Consider the following 18388-nt stretch of genomic DNA (forward strand, 5'->3'; position numbering starts at 1 on the left):
GCCGGTGGTTTGATTATGATGTAGAATATCTGAATATGCCTGTATGATATTAAATGATAATGATGATGTTTGTTTTTATGTAGTGTCATTCTTTTGACAGACTCGAAACAATGTTTTACATAAAACAGAGTAAAGACGATAAAAATAAGTCAATATAAAACAATACACTGCTTATAAAGTTGTGATTACACGTGAGTCAAGTGAGTCAAATTTGGCCGAGGACGCGTTCACATGTAAACCACTCACTCGATACTTAACAATGCTTAAACGAAGCAAAGTGCGACATTTTCGGAATCAGTTGCATAGCACGCAATAATTTGGCTTGGGCCTGGTCCGACGTTTTTGGTGGCCAATTCGCTATCTCGCCTAGATTTTGGCAAAAAATTCAATGAAGCAGGACTCGCATGGCTAGATTTAGAGCCTATGTTCTTCCTTGGAATTGGTTTACAGAGGATTGACTTATCCAAACCTGAGCGTAGTTGACGGCGTGGGAGTTCGGATCAATATTTAGGTGCTGTAGACAATTTTTTCATTGGTACTCGGAAACTTTGAATCATTTTTCAGAAATTTACATTCACGCCTCGCCAGACGATATAAGCCGAGAATCGCGAATCGCATGTGTCCACGGTGAAGCGAATACTTGACGCGTTTTATCCTTGGTTTGATATTTGCTCGGCGTTTTCTGTACGCGCGCCAGCGACAGAGGGGTGAGGGTTGCTGTTGATGTCACTAGGCAAGAATAAAGAGTGACAGCCAGCGCTGGTTTCTGACTCAAGTATAATTAGTCAACGGACTGTGTTTTAAAAGCCCTCCATTACTGAACCATTAGTAACCTAGGATAAATTTGCTTTCATATCCTTTCCACGTTCTGCGTAGACACTAAATAATATAGCGCGCGCCGGCGTACAGCGGCGAAATAACCATATCTGTATTAAGCTAGCTCGTACAGAACAGCCCCGCGCTATCTTCGCATTACCGCTTATTTTCGACGTCGGTAGATTTTCCTCGGAATCGGAAGCCCGTGCCTTGGAATTCATTCCTAAAACCCGCATGAAATTCCTATAGAGTTCGATATCGAAGTCGATTCCGGTCGCGCGTACGTACGGTCTCGGGGGCTTATTCGCGACGCGCGCGAAAATTGCCGTCGCGCGAATATTTCCAGCCGAGATTGATATGATTTTGGTGAAAAGTAATTCTATCAATGATAAGGCCATAAAGCGTTTCTACCGGGGCTAACGTCATCTCTCGCCGTAGAATAACTACAATATACGGGCTGTGTAATGCACTGCGACAATTGGATTCGTCGACATCAAAAACAAGGCGCCAGACATAAAGATAATATGATGTCTTTATGACTGTTGTGTGTGCTGTTATTTCTATGCAATCCGATTAGTAAAATGTACCTTGGTAAAATGCGTTCGTTTCGTCAATTTTTATCCTTGGAAATCGGAAATATACCGGTTATTTGAATAAGGCATTTGCGCGGGTTAGAATGTCGTGTTCGCGAATTTTGTTGTTTGTTTGAAAACGTCGAAGGATGTTTTGCGAGGAAAATATTGCGTGATTTATTTTTTTTTCATCGCGTTTGTTTGAAATCTATTTTTGAAATTCTAATCGAAAATTATGAAATTCTATTTTCAGGAAAAAGATCTAGAATGTCAGCAGGCTAAATTAACGCCGAGCACTAATGGTAAAAAAACGAAAAGTCAAGGTGAGTTGTCAGATATGGTACAGCGAAATAAAGCTTATTCTATCCAGCCTGTGTGGTCTTTTCTTAAATTCTTGGTGCAGGGAATTCTACTAAAACCATCAAATTAAAAAGAATAATTTTTTTTCAGTCCTCTAGTCTATTTATCATAATCAAAAAAAAAGTTTATCTTGTATGTGATTAGAAACGATTTTTGATAGATTTTCTTCTATCTCTAAAAAAAAAAAATTGATTTTTGATTTGAATTTTTCCCGTTCTCTCCATTTTAAAATGCCCTTGATAGAAAAAAAGATTCATATCGATTTTCCTTCACCCTTCAATTTTTTCTTGAATGTGATTAGAAATGATTTTAGATAGATTTTCTTCTACTACCAAAAAAAATTATTTTGAATTTTTTATTTAAATTTTTCTCCCTGTCCCTACATATTGAAATGCCCTTAATAGAAAGAAAGATTCATATCGATTTTCCTTCACCCTTCAATTTTTTTCTTTAAAAAAATCCGTACTCCTAGTGATTAAATGGGATCTTAGAAAAATATATTCACGAGTCGACTTTGAATTTTGATCGCGTCACAATTCGGGCTGCCGTGATTCAGTGACGCGGCGCGGTTCTCGATTAATCATCCCCCATCTGGACTGAAATAAAAAACGCACGTATCTAATCAAATTAACATCGTGTAATACTAGACCAAAAAATCTGCCATCTTAAAATCTCATTACGTGTAATTCTATCCGCGGTCTTACTCTCAGTCGCGTTGAGAAACTGCCTCCGGTTTGAAATCAGTGTCGGCCTCAAAACTGACGATAATAATTGATGTTGTTTTAATCACTGTCGTTCGTTCGAGGAATTTTTCACCGAAACTTAAGACGACGCGATTATTATTATTATTATTATTATTTTAGCCAGGAGTCGGTGTTCTGTTTCTCCGAATTGAAAATACCCGGCTGTTTATTAGCGCACAATCAGCGGGGTATATTTTTAAAAAAAAGAAGATTTTAAAATCTTCTGTTCGTAATTCTGTTGTTGATCATTTCGGGTCCCGACCTTTTTTTTTGTCGTCGACGCCTCCGGGGCGTTTTTGGGAAATTCAATACGGTTTTGCCGTCTGTTAAATGCCCGCCGCGCGTTTGACGAAGTTTCAATCTAAAACGTCGGCCATTGTTCGCGTGAATTTACTCCGAAGTCCAGTAGTGATTTCATCGCATTCTCGCGGCGCGATAAGTGGATTGTTTTCAAATATATTCAGGTACACCCTCTATACAAACGGCCGGCGATGTTTTCGGATATCTGTGAATTAGACATTTGTTGCGATTGTGCGCGCAACAATTTAAAACTTGTTAAAGTGCCGTTGAATAAAATGATACATTAACTGAATGTAGTTCTTTATCGGTGTGTTTTGTGTTTTTTTTAACGCAGATCGCACGCCCGTTGTCGGATGGAATTAAAAGTCGTTCATTAATAGGCGTGGCGTGTTGAGTTGCATTAGATTAAAATGAGTCTGTCCAGCGGCGTTTCCGCCCTCGGGGGTCATGTTTTCGGTAATTAGCGCTGGGTGGACGGTTTTTCGTCGTTGTGCCCGCTGATTTTGTAAAAACATTTCCACGTATCGAGTAACGGCTTGGCGCTCGTCGCTCGCTTACACGTGTCTCCTTCCTCGTCGCCATCGGTCTTAAAAATCCGTCGAATCTTCTAGTCGAACTTCGCTGGAAAATACAGAAAAGGCTGACGATTTGATCGAGCGAAATATAAAAATCATACGTGCGTTAATATTCGTACTAGAAATAGACGAAGAAAACTGAAGTTGAAACTTACGCCGCGCACAAATAACGCATCAGATCTGTGAAGTCAAACATCGTATATAAAACGCCTATGAAGATAACATGTATATGTTGCTCAATGCTTGGTATTGTCGACACTCGGCAATGTAATGAAAATAATATGATATGTATTAAGGTTCAATAAAGTAATTTTGAATTTGAACGAATTGGATCGACCGGCAACAACCAATCGAGCCCCAATATTGATGACGTGGCGCACATCCACCCACACACTATCCTAATCGCCATTGAAATCCACCATTGAAAAATACATAAAAATTCTTTAAATAGAAATTAAGAGTCACGCAATTAAATAAAGTTCAAAATATTCATGATATTAATTGTTATTTTGAAACGCCAATACTGATGACGTAGTGAACATCCACTCACACAGTACCCCTTAGATAACGCATAGTTGCAGTTCCTATGGTGTCAAAAATCATCTCTGTCAAATCTTCGAGTTTGTAAAACTGTTTGAAAAACAGTTGGCTTTTTTGTCGAAAAATATGTTTTCGGTTGTGGAAATGAGGCGCCGATTCTTGACTTCCACTTAATCACCGTCGTCGTTTTCATTCGTTTCGCTGATGAGTTCTAATTGTGATATTTATTTACGGCGCTATATCCCGCGCCAGTTGCGTTCAATCAGAAACGCGGGGGATGAAAAATTTCTCCCTCTTTCTCGAATGTTTGTTCATGGATTTCAGTCCAATATTGACCCGAGTTAAATTGGAAAGTATTCGGAGACCGAGCCGTTTCCCATTTCCAGCTGTAATTGTTATTTGTCCTCCTCGGTGAAATTCGCATTGAAAAAATCTGTTTGAATTTCATATCGCAGTCGAATCGTCTGATTAAACATCGCTGCTGAACTGATTGCAGCTGAAATTTACAAATTCATCATTCATTCGGTCATTACCATGAATAGACCTTCTTCTCTTACTTGAAGTTGACTTGGACCTTGATAGCCCCGCGATTACACGGAGACGATTTGACCTGGGCCAAATTGGCACTGATCAAGCCCGAGTCAAATTCGGCCCGTTTCTAGTTAGAGAGCGAGTTCGCACGTATAAAGAGCACTAAGCAATGTTTAAAGCGAAATGAGTCACGAAATTTGGCCCGGACCAAACACTAAACTGAAACTGAAACTGCGATCACGGCTTATATTGCAAATATCATCGTTACCAGCAGAATTAAGGTTATTTCGCCTTAAAGTTTTTTTTCGCACGTTTTAGGTGAAATCAATTGAAACTGGATATTTTTAAACTAAAAACTACCGTGGAATTTTATGTCGGCGAGATGATCCTTGCAGGCAACGCCTTCAGATTTTCTGGACCTTTTACGTAAAATCAACGAAAAATGGCAAAAATCTTTTAAAGGTTAGAATTACCTTGTTAATCAGGAGTGCTCGATAGTGAATATTGAAACCCGAGTTCAACTCGCTCGGTGGTGATTCGAGTCTACTGAGGTTTTCGACGAGTGCGATTAGTGTGTGTGTGACTGTTAAATACTGTATGTGTTTGAGGAACTCTCAATCATCTGATAAGCCGTACACAAATATTGAACAGCACCTCTCTGTCTTCAGCGCCGGCCACTGACTGATGAAGCATCATTAATTAATGACCTCTCAATCCATCTCTCTTCCCTGTCTCTCTTTCTGTCTCCAGTTTGCGGTTCGTTTGAATGAATCCGATTTCTCCTTGATGTCGCGTCCCCTCGGTATCGAATAGCCGACTTTACGAACGGCACATGCGACCAGCGGATTTCTTGCGTCTCCGTAAAAATGTCTACAGACTTTTAACTTTTTTACAGGCAATTCCAAGAAATAGTCGCCAACTTCTTTGCAATATATATATATGTCCTTTACATTTTCTATTGTTAATTGTTTTGGTTCGTCTAGTCACAGGGGGTACTGAATACATACAAATATATAGTACCCGGGAATATCGGATGGTCTAAGCTACTGTTGACCCCCCAATCTTAAAAAACGAGCACCCGTGTTCTTGCATGGCCGGTGTAACGGTGAATTTCTTTCCGTGGCCTGGTCGTTAGAGAATACTTGCCGCATTACAAATCCCTCGGTTATTGTAAGATTGATGTCGGATTTTCGATTAGTGGAACCTAAGTAACGCAGTCGTTTTCTTCTTAATGGATCTTCGTTTTGAAAAAACTACTAGGTAGCGATATGGAAATGCATTAGTTCGAGGAGCCATTTACTAGAGCTGCTGCTGCCACCGCCTTAAGATTCGCTCCGTACAAAATGCATTAATTTGACGCCTTCAGTAGTTTCGTCGAAAAAATTCGCTGGCGAAATAAGACGGGGTAGAGTTATATAGCCGGGTATAGAGTCAGGAGCGATTACCATGGCGATCATTGTGTCGTTTTTCATCGACTAGATCATTAGCGGACGAAAAATAGTTTGCCGTTTGAAATTCCGATCCTTTGCGCCGAGCCCGGGAATCAAATACATTTGTAGAAAATATAACGCAGCGCGCGCGCGCCGGCGCTAATGGAAATATTAATATTTTGATGGCGAATATAATCGCTTACAATCAGGCTTCTATTCATCGGTAGCGGCTAATGGATGTATTTGGGTGGTTCGCACGTGTTTCGGGCGTCTGTGGCGACTTAAAGCAATAAACGGCGATGTGACGATAATGACGACGACAATTGAATCGTACGGGCGAAAATTCGGCGGATTTTAAGCGATTCTACAATCGACACCCATTATAAGTAAGTCTCGTCGAGTCTTTGAAATCGTACGCTTTTATTTCGAAATGCTTTTAATATATTTGTTTAGGGTGTGACTTGCAATGGATTTGATCGATCGCGGCATTATGCGCGCCGAGTATTTCTGAATTTATGTATTTGTGAAATATTTTATCCACGGTTGTGAATTTGATGTAAAAAAAGAAAAAACAAGAAAAGATCGCCCAGGTTCATTGTTCCAGATTACGGTTTATACATTTTTCTTTCAAATTTCTCTGGAACTGAAAAGTCATTCGGTGTAGTTTTATCGAATATACAAAATAAAGCCAAAACTATAAAGGGCTACAATATCTATTTTCAGAAGTTTTTAGCTTTTATTTGCCACAGTTTTTATGTTTACCCCGGCGGCCAGTCCGGACACTTAATTTTAACCGAGCTAGGCGATTAAGATTTAGAATCGATACATTTTCTTCAATACCGTTTTGCTCATTTTCTATTTTTCTTTAAGTTTGTGATATTGTTGTGTTTAAATCTGGAAGGTCGCTCGCTCCTGTTCCCTGTTTAAATCAAGCTCGAACTGAGCAGATTTGTGTTAGAACATCCCCGTGCCCGGTTCAATTGTGGCTTAGACTTTCGACCGATCTAATAGACCTTCATTTTCGCTGAATTCTTGTTTTAGAACTGATTTCAAACACAATTCTCAATTCATCCGTTATTTCATTTTCATCATTTCCGACGCGAACAAAAAATGAGTAACCGGTTCTTAACTGAGGCTGAGCGGAGGTCGGTTGCATGTTAGACGACAGTTTGTTAGGAATGTCCACCTGTCATCGTAAATATCTTAACAATCACAACCGGCCCTGTGATTACCGGCATTGCCCCCAGGGGGTGCTGGTTAATGAACGTTGATTAAAGGCGCCTGGAGCGTTGGTCATTACTCCGCCCCCTAGCTGCGGGGTCCGGGGGCCTTGTTGTAATGTTGACCGTTTGACGCACGCTCCACTAGCGAATGATAGACGATTTATCACCACTATTTATAAAAGCAGATGATGTTTCGGACGGGCTTTGTGTCGCAGAAGTCGGTTCTATTGTGCGGAGATAGCGATCTTGTGTTTGCGGTGACATTTCTTACGTAAAGTCTTGTCCTCCCCAAAAATAATTTATTTCGTCGTTTTCTCATTTCCTTCCGAGCAAAAATTCGGATGCCAGTATTTCCTATAAAATCGGAATTAATATAGAAAAAAACATTTTTTGTTAATCAGCTAGGGTTACCAGTGAGTGTGTATATATTTATATTCTTCTTTTCAATCGAAAATTATATCTAAAAATGTGCGTAAAAATCCGGCGATCGGGCAGTGCTGCCACCAGCTGTGAGAAGCTGGCACTAAAACGAGCATCACGCTGACACAAATCTTAGCTGACACAACTTGTACATAATATCTTAGCTGAACATATCATAGGTTTATATTCGATACACCTGAAGAGTCTCGTGGTTTCTGAAATTATCTTAATCATGAATCCAATACGCATTTCGCTCGGTAGACCAGCACTATACACCAGACGTAAAGAGAATCGGGTGCATTTTTTTTGGTCGTCGACAAATCGCCGGCTTAAACAGGAGGCCCCGAGGACAGGAAACCGAAATCTGGCGTAATGTCTCCCGATTTGCGGCGTATTTTTCTCGAGCGAAACTAAAAGCGAAAATGAAAATGGTTGCATGTTTGAAACGCATGAGTGACGAGGCCCCGCGGCTAATATCCCGTTTAACGTCGTCATAAACATTGTATCCAGTACAATTAATGTTCCCGAGATGACATCTCGCGACAAATTATCGCGACTATTTTGCGGTAATTATCCCGCTAGAAATGCCCGGTTATTGTCGGCGGTGGAGTTATCGTCGCGCGAAGATTGCTGGCTAGTTTCGAAAATGTCGTCGAGCCCTCGGGGGTTTGTTGCGTGGGTTCCTGCGCGCCTAATCAATCCTTCAACTCCTAATAAACCCGCACCTATAGACTTTTCTTCACATTTCCATGCCCTACTCTCGTTCGTTTTCACTGGAAATCGTCAACTGCACAAAGTCACTCCCCTCCATATAACACGCATTAAGAAAAAGTACATATAAAACTTCCGTTGTTAATTTCTTATCTAATGAATTTCGGGATATGTTCTTGTCGATCCAACCCAGGGGTTCCCATTATTACAATTACCACCAATTTCTCTTATCCATCTCTTTAACACGTCTAACTCCTCTTCCCACAGTCACTCGGTAGCCCTGGCTATCTCTATACGACGACTCTCTATCTGTATACGACGACTCTTTATCTCTATACGACGACTCCCTATCTCTATACGACGACTCTTTATCTCTATACGACGACTCCCTATCTCTATACGACGACTCTTTATCTCTATACGACGACTCCCTATCTCTATACGACGACTCCCTATCTCTATACGACGACTCTCTTTCTCTATACGACGACTCCCTATCTCTATACAACGACTTTCTATCTCTTTACGACGACTCTCTATACGACGACTCTCTCTATACGACGACTCTCTATCTCTATACGACGACTCTCTATCTCTATACGACGACTCTCTATCTCTATACGACGACTCTCTATCTCTATACGACGACTCTCTATCGCTATACGACGACTCTCTATCGCTATACGAAGACTCTCTATCTCTATACGACGACTCTCTATCTCTATACGACGACTCTCTATCTCTATACGACGACTCTCTATCTCTATACGACGACTCCCTATCTCTATACGACGACTCTCTATCTCTATACGACGACTCTCTATCTCTATACGACGACTCGTGGTTCATAGTCCACAAACGGTAATTTTGCGTAGAGCAAAAAAGAGTGCATACAAAATGATGTGATGCTACTAGACTGACACAGAAAACAATGGCTCTAAGAATATAAAGATGGAGAACGTAGATGTAGAGATGTAAAATATTTCAAACCTTTTCTAATATGTAGTATTTAAGTTTCTTTGAGTTGCTCCTATATGGAGTTCAAAAGTCGACAAAGTTATAGATATTTTCGTGTTTTTCTGTAATACGATTTCGTGTGCAGGTTTCATGTCAGAAAAAAAGGAACTATGTTCTTCAATCTCCTCTCCTGTCTTTATGACATCGGTTCTATGTTTAAACCAAGGTATTTTCAGGGTGGAGTTGTTCCTATTCGATATTTTACGATAGTTGACTTGTGGGGAATATGATCTCTGCTGTAGTTATTGCCAGTTGAAACTGATAGCGTGCAACTTCGCCGCTTCAGTTTAGCGTCGTTTTCTTTTGAGAATTCCCCGGGTGAAAGTCAAACATATATTTGCGTCTATATAACGGGGCTATTTTTGAAAATGACACATCGAATTGCCGGGGTGTTTATGCCGGTATATGCGCTCGCGAAATGAAATCTGATCCGAGTTCACCCGACGTCGCTGTAACGATCACATTAAAAATCGCTGATCAAATAAACCCGATTGATTCTCGACACCGATTCGTGTCCGGTTACCTTTCACTATTCGCTATTTCCAATTCGATTTTCTCACATCAGCTCGGTCGCTATCTGTGTAGACGATCTATATAAAAACTGATGTAATTGTGTATAAATAACCGATTCTGCAATACTAAACCCGGCACCTAATCGTCTGCTATTACCCTTCTAAACATCTCTACACTCCGTCTCGAATCAGCGAATTTTCTAGATGATATTTCGTGATTTTATTTTCCCTCGTAACTCGTATTTATATATTATTTTTAGCGACTGTTATATGTATTCTGTCACCCCTTTTTTACATGGAGTTTAGTGACGTCATCCGTCGTCGTCGGAAGAAAAAACCCGGAATCGATCTGAAACGCGATAAAAATTGTTTCATTGTTTATGTTTACGGGTTCGTTATTAGATTTGATCAAATGCGACACAAAAGCCGACGGTTTGCACGCGCGCATACTTCTAAATGCGATCGATCCCGGCGCTTTTCTGATATATATATATACTATCCTGGTACTTGTGACTTTTATTCGTTGGCCTCCAGCTTATATTCTGAAACGATCAATTCGCCTGTAATAACCGTTCAGAATATTCGCTAAAATTGCCACGTACATCCAACACCGTTTTCAACTATAGCGCAGTTTTCCAGTTTCGACCGCCAAAGGTGTTTAATTCTTTCGAGATTCCTAGTTCGATTATTTGTCGGCGACCTCGTGAAATTTGCGGTTTATCGACTGTGATATGTGATATTTTCGATGTTATTTTGAGATATTACCACGATCGATGCTTGATTTTGGGTGTAGGCCTATTTTCTCAGGGTTGATAAACACAAACAAACAACGCGATTGATTCGTAATTCTTTTCCTGCGATTACTTGCAGGTTTAGATTGGTTTTTTCTGTCTCTCTCGACAGGGATGTATAGTAGATTGTTTTTAAAAAAGCCGAACGTATCGCAGAGCTGAGAAATACTGATTTGATTTGTTAGATGCGTAGAGAAATACTGAGGGTTTTACTGTTGATTACTGATTGATTTAAACAGAAATATGAACGATATTACTGAAGGTCTTACTATTGATTACTGATTAATTTGAACATTTTCTTTCATTTTTCAGTGAAATGTTACTGAAAAAATTAAATTTGTTACTTATAGCACTTTTAAAAGACAGGTTGGCAGCACTGCGTATGCCTGGTTTTCGAGTGAGGCATATTTTGTTTCACTGTTACAAATCGCCAATCATTTTGTTGAATTATCATTATTCTAACAGTCAGGTGTCAATTATCTGAAGTTAATGAATTTTTACGTTTTCACCGTGGAGGCTTCCACAAATTGTGGGTGTTGGCTGCCTGATGATTAAAACGTATAAAACATCTCGCCTATTTTGTTTATAACGCATCTCGCTTATCTGACCTGGAGGCATATCATCATCAGCGCTAAAAAAAACTATTCACCAATCCGATTTGATTCCGTGATTACGAAAAAAGAAATGTTTCGGGTTACATTAAAAAAGACATTTTCATTTTCTATAGGTTTGAGTAACGGATCCGGGCGCTTTGTGTGGAAACTTCCGGCACCGCGCCTACGAACGATTTACAATTCCTCCCTCAGCAGGGATTCGAACCTGATGGCATCGCGAGACTCAGCCACGGCATGAAACCCTGGGCGAACTTCAGTTAGCGGAGTTAGTCGACTTTATAGTCGTACTAAATGAAACCGAATGTCAGTTAGTCGAAACTATAGTCTTGAAATGGGACTGAGCCTGATCGCTCTAATACGGGCCTATTTCCAAGATGGCCGACACTATGAAATACTCGTTCGGAAATTAGTTCCGACTACTATTCGAGACATAGCTTCTAAAAACGAAGTTCGACCCTGTCTGATTTCAGTGTCAGCTATCTTGGAACTGTAAGTCTGGTCTACGGCGACCGTGCTCGATATCGTGGTTCACTACTTCCGGCTTAGCAAATAGTCGGCTAACTCCGATAACCGAAGTTCGCCCTGGGTTTCGTGCCTTGGCCGAGTCTCGCCATCAGGTTCGAATCCCAGCCGAGGGAGGATGGAATTTATTAACGACGAATTCATCTACAGTTTCTCTAATAATTGTCATTAATAACGTTACACCGTCAATAATTCAAACACGTCGACTCTATGCATGTTCAACCGCGAACAGATGGCCTCGGTAATTATTCATACGATATGATATACTGTTACAAATAGAACGATTGACCAGTCGGTTCGCCCATGACCGATTGACCAGTTATATCATTAAGGTAATGAGTACCGTTGATTAGTTAGTTTTGTCAGTATCTTATGACTAATTTAAACCGCGGCCGATGCGCGCAGGGGATATGAGTCGACGGTCTTTGTAAAACAATTAACGTATATGACACTTTAGTCATTAACTCTACACGCGTGGACTCCTCGACTTCACGCGGAATCGCTCAATTCTGATGTATAACCTGTATTATGAGCTTGAAATCATATGCACCCTATCCTCCCTCGGCGGGCGGGGATTCGAACTTCGTGGTATATCGCGACTGTCACCATGCCGTGCGCAGCTGAGTCTAGCGATACCATCGGGTTCGAATCCCTACCAAGGGAGGGCACGGTGAAATTTGCATTGCATCCCCGATACATGTGTAAATCTTACGGGCAAACGGTAAATTCTCGATATATGCCATCTAGTGATTAATACACATGTATTAGCCGTATAATTCGCCTATGATTGAATTCGGGAGAACGAGGTTGATACATTTTAGGCGAATTTGGAGCGAAGACTGATTCGCTGCATAAAATCGCCGATATAACGATCACACGATTCTCACAATATATGTATTGTTTTCGTAAGTGACACAATGGGCGGATTTGGTAATCGCCGATTGAAAATTAGGCAATGATATCACTCGCGTCTCCTGGCACACATGGAAAATTCGGCAGGCAAAAATCGAATCGCCGACTAAATTCGCCTCGTCCGTCGCGGGTTTAGAGGTTGGGCTTCGGAAACACGATTCTCACTCTGTCGCTCTCGCCACAACTACTGAATTGAACAGTAAGATCGGCTAATGTTTTATACATTTATTCCTCATAAATCATTTATTTCTCGAGTTATCCGGCGACTGTTCGCAGCAGCAGCGGCAGCCGCAGCCATTCTTCTATAAATGATCAGTCCAATTCTCGGGGTCTTGTCAGCGTCTGTATTTCAGTGTGAGTTGCATTAATTCCATTTACATTGAACAAAGAATGCTACGCTAGTTAAATCGTCATCGGTTGATTGGCCGGCTGAGATTAGACGAGAATCGAATCGTCGACGAGTCCGTGTTAATTCTGCAATTGTTTTAGGCGGCGGCGCGGGATGATGGAATGGTTGTCGGTGAGGTCGTCTTAGCGTACGGAGGCTGTTAAACAATTAGGCAGTGTTGAAATTTCATTAGTTCGCCGCGCGACGACAAATTGTGGGTCCACTTTGATGGTTTCGCGGACGTCGCAAATTGACAAGTCGACGAATTTGCGTCCGATAGAATGTCAACTTCCAACCGATGGTGGATAGATTTGATATAGAGCAGCCGGGGTCGAGGGAAGCGAGTGGATGCAGCAAGGGTGGGGGGTATATTCGGCGTCTTGGAGAATGTTTATCTTTGAGGCATTTTATTTAGCAAATGGATTTATGTTTTATTTTTCATTGTCTGATTAAAAGTTCCCATAATGTTAGTCTTTCGGAGGATCGGAATATCCAATAGGCCATTCCTCAAATATACCCACAGCCGGTTCTGGCTGGTTTCTAAATTGTTCAAACGAACTGGACCCGAAATTTCCAAAAGCCTTCCTTCGACTTGAAAAGAATTATGTAAATTCGACCGATCTGTACTTCACGATTTCCGATTTTGAAATCGAAGCCCCTGTTTCGTTCCAGGCACTGGTGAGTTTGTAGGAAATACAAATCTCAAATCGAAATTTATCAATCAATAGAATTGATACAAAGGGCCAATTCGCTATTTCGCAATAAGAAAAACCCAGTTCCTCGAATCCGCATGAGATCATCGATAAGATGACGGTCGTTTGAAATGTGTAAACGTCAATGTCGAGTCGTTTTATTTAGATTGGTGAGATCGGGGCCAATTCGTATTTTTGCTAAGTTGATTATGTTGAACTGAGTGATTATTCAGTGTATTCATTGTTTAAACTGCGTTCAATCTATCGCTACTCGTTCATACGATACTGATCAAATTTCATTAGCAAATTTGCGCAGAAAGTTTAAAACGCATCAATCTCGTCGATGCTTCAGACTTTCGGTGAAGTCAATCTTCATTCATCTTCGAAGACCAGGTTTTCAGCGAGGATATATCTATTCCGTCATTTCCACTGTCCGATTCTCGTCGCTCTATCAAATGAACATTACCCCGGAACATTCCCAATTATACGCTTTATCTTAAAACCCTTTTAAAATATAGCGCCGGGTTGAGGTCAACTCGTCAACGGAAGCGTCGGGTGCGCAATTTCGGTAGATGGTTGTTGGTTTACAGGACGACTTGACTCATGCTGTTGCTGCGGGACGTGAAGAGTCTCAGTATTTCTTCACGGTATCCATTATCGTCGGGCAGGTTTTTGAGTATGCTTGACTGAATATCTGTTGTTGACGGACGTGTCAACACTAACTGTCGCCGCGCAGTATAAACTCGTGTCTATCAGTATAGCCGGGCTTTTTTTCTCTCTGTTTTTCGCTTTCTGCATCTCGTCTGCGCTGCTGGAACTGTCGAAGAGAGCTTTTAGCGAAGGATGTGGCGCATCGATCCAGTATTAAGTGTTCCATTAAAAATCCAATAGTTGCCAAACATGGAGTCGTTGCCGCCGTCGCTACTGCAGCGCGTCGTGTGCGAAGTTTGTTCCGTCTGACTTTCAGCTGATCGTCAGTCGATCGCAATACTTCAATTCATCGATGTTTATCGAGGTTCGAGCCCGCGGTGGTTTTTAGCTTCCGGCACACCCCGATACCCGCCTGGTGTTGATATTAGCGGTTAGTATGATTCGTTAAAACGCGTTCCCTCGCAAGTCATGATCCATTTACTATCTTCCCTCGCATGTCATGGTCCATGTATAACTCCCTTCCCTCGCAAGTCCTGGTCCAAGTACTCCCTTCCCTCGCAAGTCATGGTCCATGTACTCCCTTCCCTCTCAAGACCTGGTCCATGTACTCCCTTCCCTTGTAAGTCTTCATCGATGTACTCTCTTCGTTTGTCGAGTCCGCGGTTGAAAACGTATATTAATTAGCGATCTCCACTAAAAAGACTATAGTATACTTAGTATACTGCTGAGGCAGAATTCAGCTGCCACGAATAAGAAGCGATATGCTGTGTATATGAAATGAGCTGAATTCGTTTTTACCGCATCGCGTATTCAATGTGCGGTTTTACTAGTAAAGCCGTGGTGTAATCTCCGGCGTGCAGCTCCACGCAATTCAATCAGGACCCCGAAATCCCAGGTATATGCTTCAAAACCATTAACGTAATGAGAAATCGGTGCATGGTGTCACAGACGGCGAGAAGTCGGCAGTCAGACGATAGGGTCGGGGGGAGAGTGCTGCAAACGAGATGGATTGAATTTGAAACCATCAGTGAAATGTCGATCGTTTTACGCAGTTTCCTTAATCGCTGGTATTTCTATTTGTCATTATGAACTCTGCACTGTATCGCTAAAAGTAATTTTTTTTTTGACGCCGTGAAAACTGTTACAACAATGTTTATATACATTGATACCGATCTAGTATGCGGGGTTCTGTGTGAGCCTGTGCACTACGTCATCAATATTGGCGTTTTAAAAGAACAATAACAATCCTGAATTTTGGTCTTTATTTTGTAATTGAATATATTTCATGATTCTTATGTTCTATTGAATTTATTTCTTTCGAATAGCTAGTTTTGAATGGATGTGTCCTATACGTCATCAATACTGTGTCTAGCCTGTTTAGACTGGTTGCCGGTCAATTCAATTCAATTGTCGATAATCCTTGATATTATATTATCGATAGTATTAGGCAATATATATGTGTGTTATTTTTCTTCAAGACGTTAATTAATAGACCTTCAAGTTAGTTTTCTTGTAAAGTTCTTCAATGACTTTTTCGAACTGTATATCGTACATAAATCATTTTTAAGGTGGTTTTTAAGCCGATCTGGCGTCGATTGCGTTCGCATTTTTATTGATAATTAATGCGCATCATATCCTCTAGATTTCCATCCATCAATTGTTTCAAGTATCGCAAGGACGATTCATCATGTCGGCGAACGCGTTCTCCAGGTACAGATTGGAGAATCTCGCGAAATCTCGCGAGAACTCGGAACGATCATCCGGTTCGCTTCGCGGTGTCTCCAGTCGCCGCTCATTATCTTCACGATCGGACCCTTGAGTAAAATGACAAAAATCAACAAAATACAATTAATTATGCAAAAAGAAAGCTTTCGCGCCGATGTATTAGTGATTATGATGCATATTTTATAAGCGCCGAATGTTTATGTCGGTGAAGTCGACGCGCGCACAAGATTTGCCTCGCCGCGAAAGTTTACAGAAACTGGTAACTGGTAAAGGATAAAAAGACAAAGAGCTTTTCTCTATTTTATGAAGCAAAGATAGATGAAAGCTTATCCGTAATACTTCAATCGATGCGGTTAGAAATGTCGGGAGGTTCTGATATTTTTTTTCACTTAGCGACAGTTGCGTTGGTGTATGACTTTATTGAAATAAATATCTCTAGGGTTTTTGAAAAATATGTTCGCTACGTCATTGCGGTGTTTTGTCATCGCGCTATTTTTGCTTCGTAAATTCAGTCATAAATGGACGTTTCACAACAAAGGTTCGGTAGTAAGGGAAAGTTTCCAGCGATGTAACGGTTAAGAGATAGATGCTCGGACCCCGGGGGTATTGGGGGCTATTCTGCGGAAATCTGAACGAAACCTATTCTCAGTTGTTACATTAACGTATACCCTCTATTGTGTTCATCAGCTGTCAGTTTCAGTATTATGTCTCACAGTCCCTGCGGCCCGCTATCTCGCAGATAGGGCACCTTTAATTGCATCAGTAAACAGCCAGAGGTGAACATGTCACTTTCACCAGCAACATTGTTCACGGCGAAATCCATTAAAGACAAATTTCAGTCAACACTCTTCACAGTAACGCTCCGATATTGTGTGATTGCAGTTCGTTTCTGTGTACATAAATTAGTTTTAAATGGTTCTCTATAAATCCAGCCTCTTGGCTTTCGGGAACACCGGTGTATTGACTATAAGGAGGAGAGTGATGTCTGGCTTTACATCGAGTGTCGCGCCTTGACTCAGTCAGGGTTTACGTAAAACCAACGGTGAAAGATACACACTTCGGTGCACAACGTACACGTATATTAATCAGTAAGCTTTAATATTTGATGTTTTTCAGAAATGAAGGAATGGGAAAGCAGGATGTCTCTGGTCGCGCGATTTCCTCAAGATTACTGGAATAAAGTGCAACTGTACTTCCGCGAAAAATGAACACATATCTTTTTTACGCATTGATATTATCATTACCCGATATACTATCATAAACGACCACGACTTGGTGGTGAAAGTAAATATTTGTAATCTACATTTCATTTAAGAAAAATTCGAACTGTTAAAAGTCTGTTATATTGATGTACATTATATATAAATTTGTGAATATTTCGGTGTGATTTAACTTGTCGGTTTGTCGGGTTTCTATGCGAACTGCTGAATGCATGTGCTAATTCGGAATCTCACGAAGAACCAGTTGTATGCGCATAGCTTGTAAAAATGGTTGTACTGTCGAAATTAGTATTAGTTTAAATCATATGTTTGTTTTATATTTGTTTGAAATCTTGATCCTGCTGGCAGGTCGTAAAGCTTATTATTATCGATATATCTATAACTGACTCTCATTCTCGTAAACGTCACCGTAAATCTGTAAGGTTGTTATTTCTGATTTTATGTTTGTACCACGCCATTGTACATATCATTAGATAATTTAATTTGCTTTAGTACTTAGTGAAAATACAGATAAATTCTTTTTTCATTTTGCTAAATTGAGATCTTCAGAATTTTTTTTTTGGATCGTCGATCTGAAGAGTTACTTCATCACGCTGATCAGACCTGACTACCGCCACTATATTTGAGAATAGTTTCTACAATGTCAATTTCTCCCGGAAATACCATAATGCTATCAAAATCCGAATAATTTCTTGTTCATTTTGATTAAACCACTATTTTGAGTCTCAAATTACTTTCGACTTTCGTGTGAATTATTACAAATGAAAATATCATATACCCCAGCTCTGCGTTGAACGGGCGTGTGTGGCCGAGTGATTGATACGCCCCCTGGTGAACGAAAAGCGAGCGTAAACCTTCTGCAAATGACTTAATCGATAAAACTATTGAATATTTAGACAAGAACAACTGTCGTTAGTTTTGATTGATTCATTAAAACGCGTCGCTAATTGTGTCGTCATTACGATATGGCGTACTTCGTGTTCGGGTCCGGCAACAATTTTCACTTCCGGTTTGTTATTCTGTCGTCTGTCGCGAGGAATTGATTGATGATCAGAACGACAGGAAGCGCCCGACGCTGCAGAAATGTTATTGTTCCGTGTGACGATTATTTCGCTCATATTAT

General features: G+C 40.7%; 1 protein-coding gene across 2 annotated transcripts in view; it reads left to right on the forward strand.

Annotated features, from left to right (window-relative positions):
• Window positions 1-17721, forward strand: part of LOC141905092 (S phase cyclin A-associated protein in the endoplasmic reticulum-like) — a 42741-nt gene extending 25020 nt beyond the window's left edge. The window contains exons 23-24 of one of the 2 annotated variants that reach the window (XM_074793844.1): window positions 1642-1711; window positions 17162-17721. In XM_074793844.1, coding sequence (XP_074649945.1) covers window positions 1642-1711; window positions 17162-17253 — 162 coding nt within the window. In that variant the 3' untranslated portion in view covers window positions 17254-17721. The remainder of the gene's footprint in view (window positions 1-1641; window positions 1712-17161) is intronic. The other variant, XM_074793845.1, reaches the window with a different exon arrangement.
• The last annotated feature ends 667 nt before the right edge of the window (window positions 17722-18388 follow it).

Source organism: Tubulanus polymorphus, chromosome 5 (genome assembly GCF_964204645.1).
Source record: "Tubulanus polymorphus chromosome 5, tnTubPoly1.2, whole genome shotgun sequence".
NCBI lineage: Eukaryota > Metazoa > Nemertea > Palaeonemertea > Tubulaniformes > Tubulanidae > Tubulanus > Tubulanus polymorphus.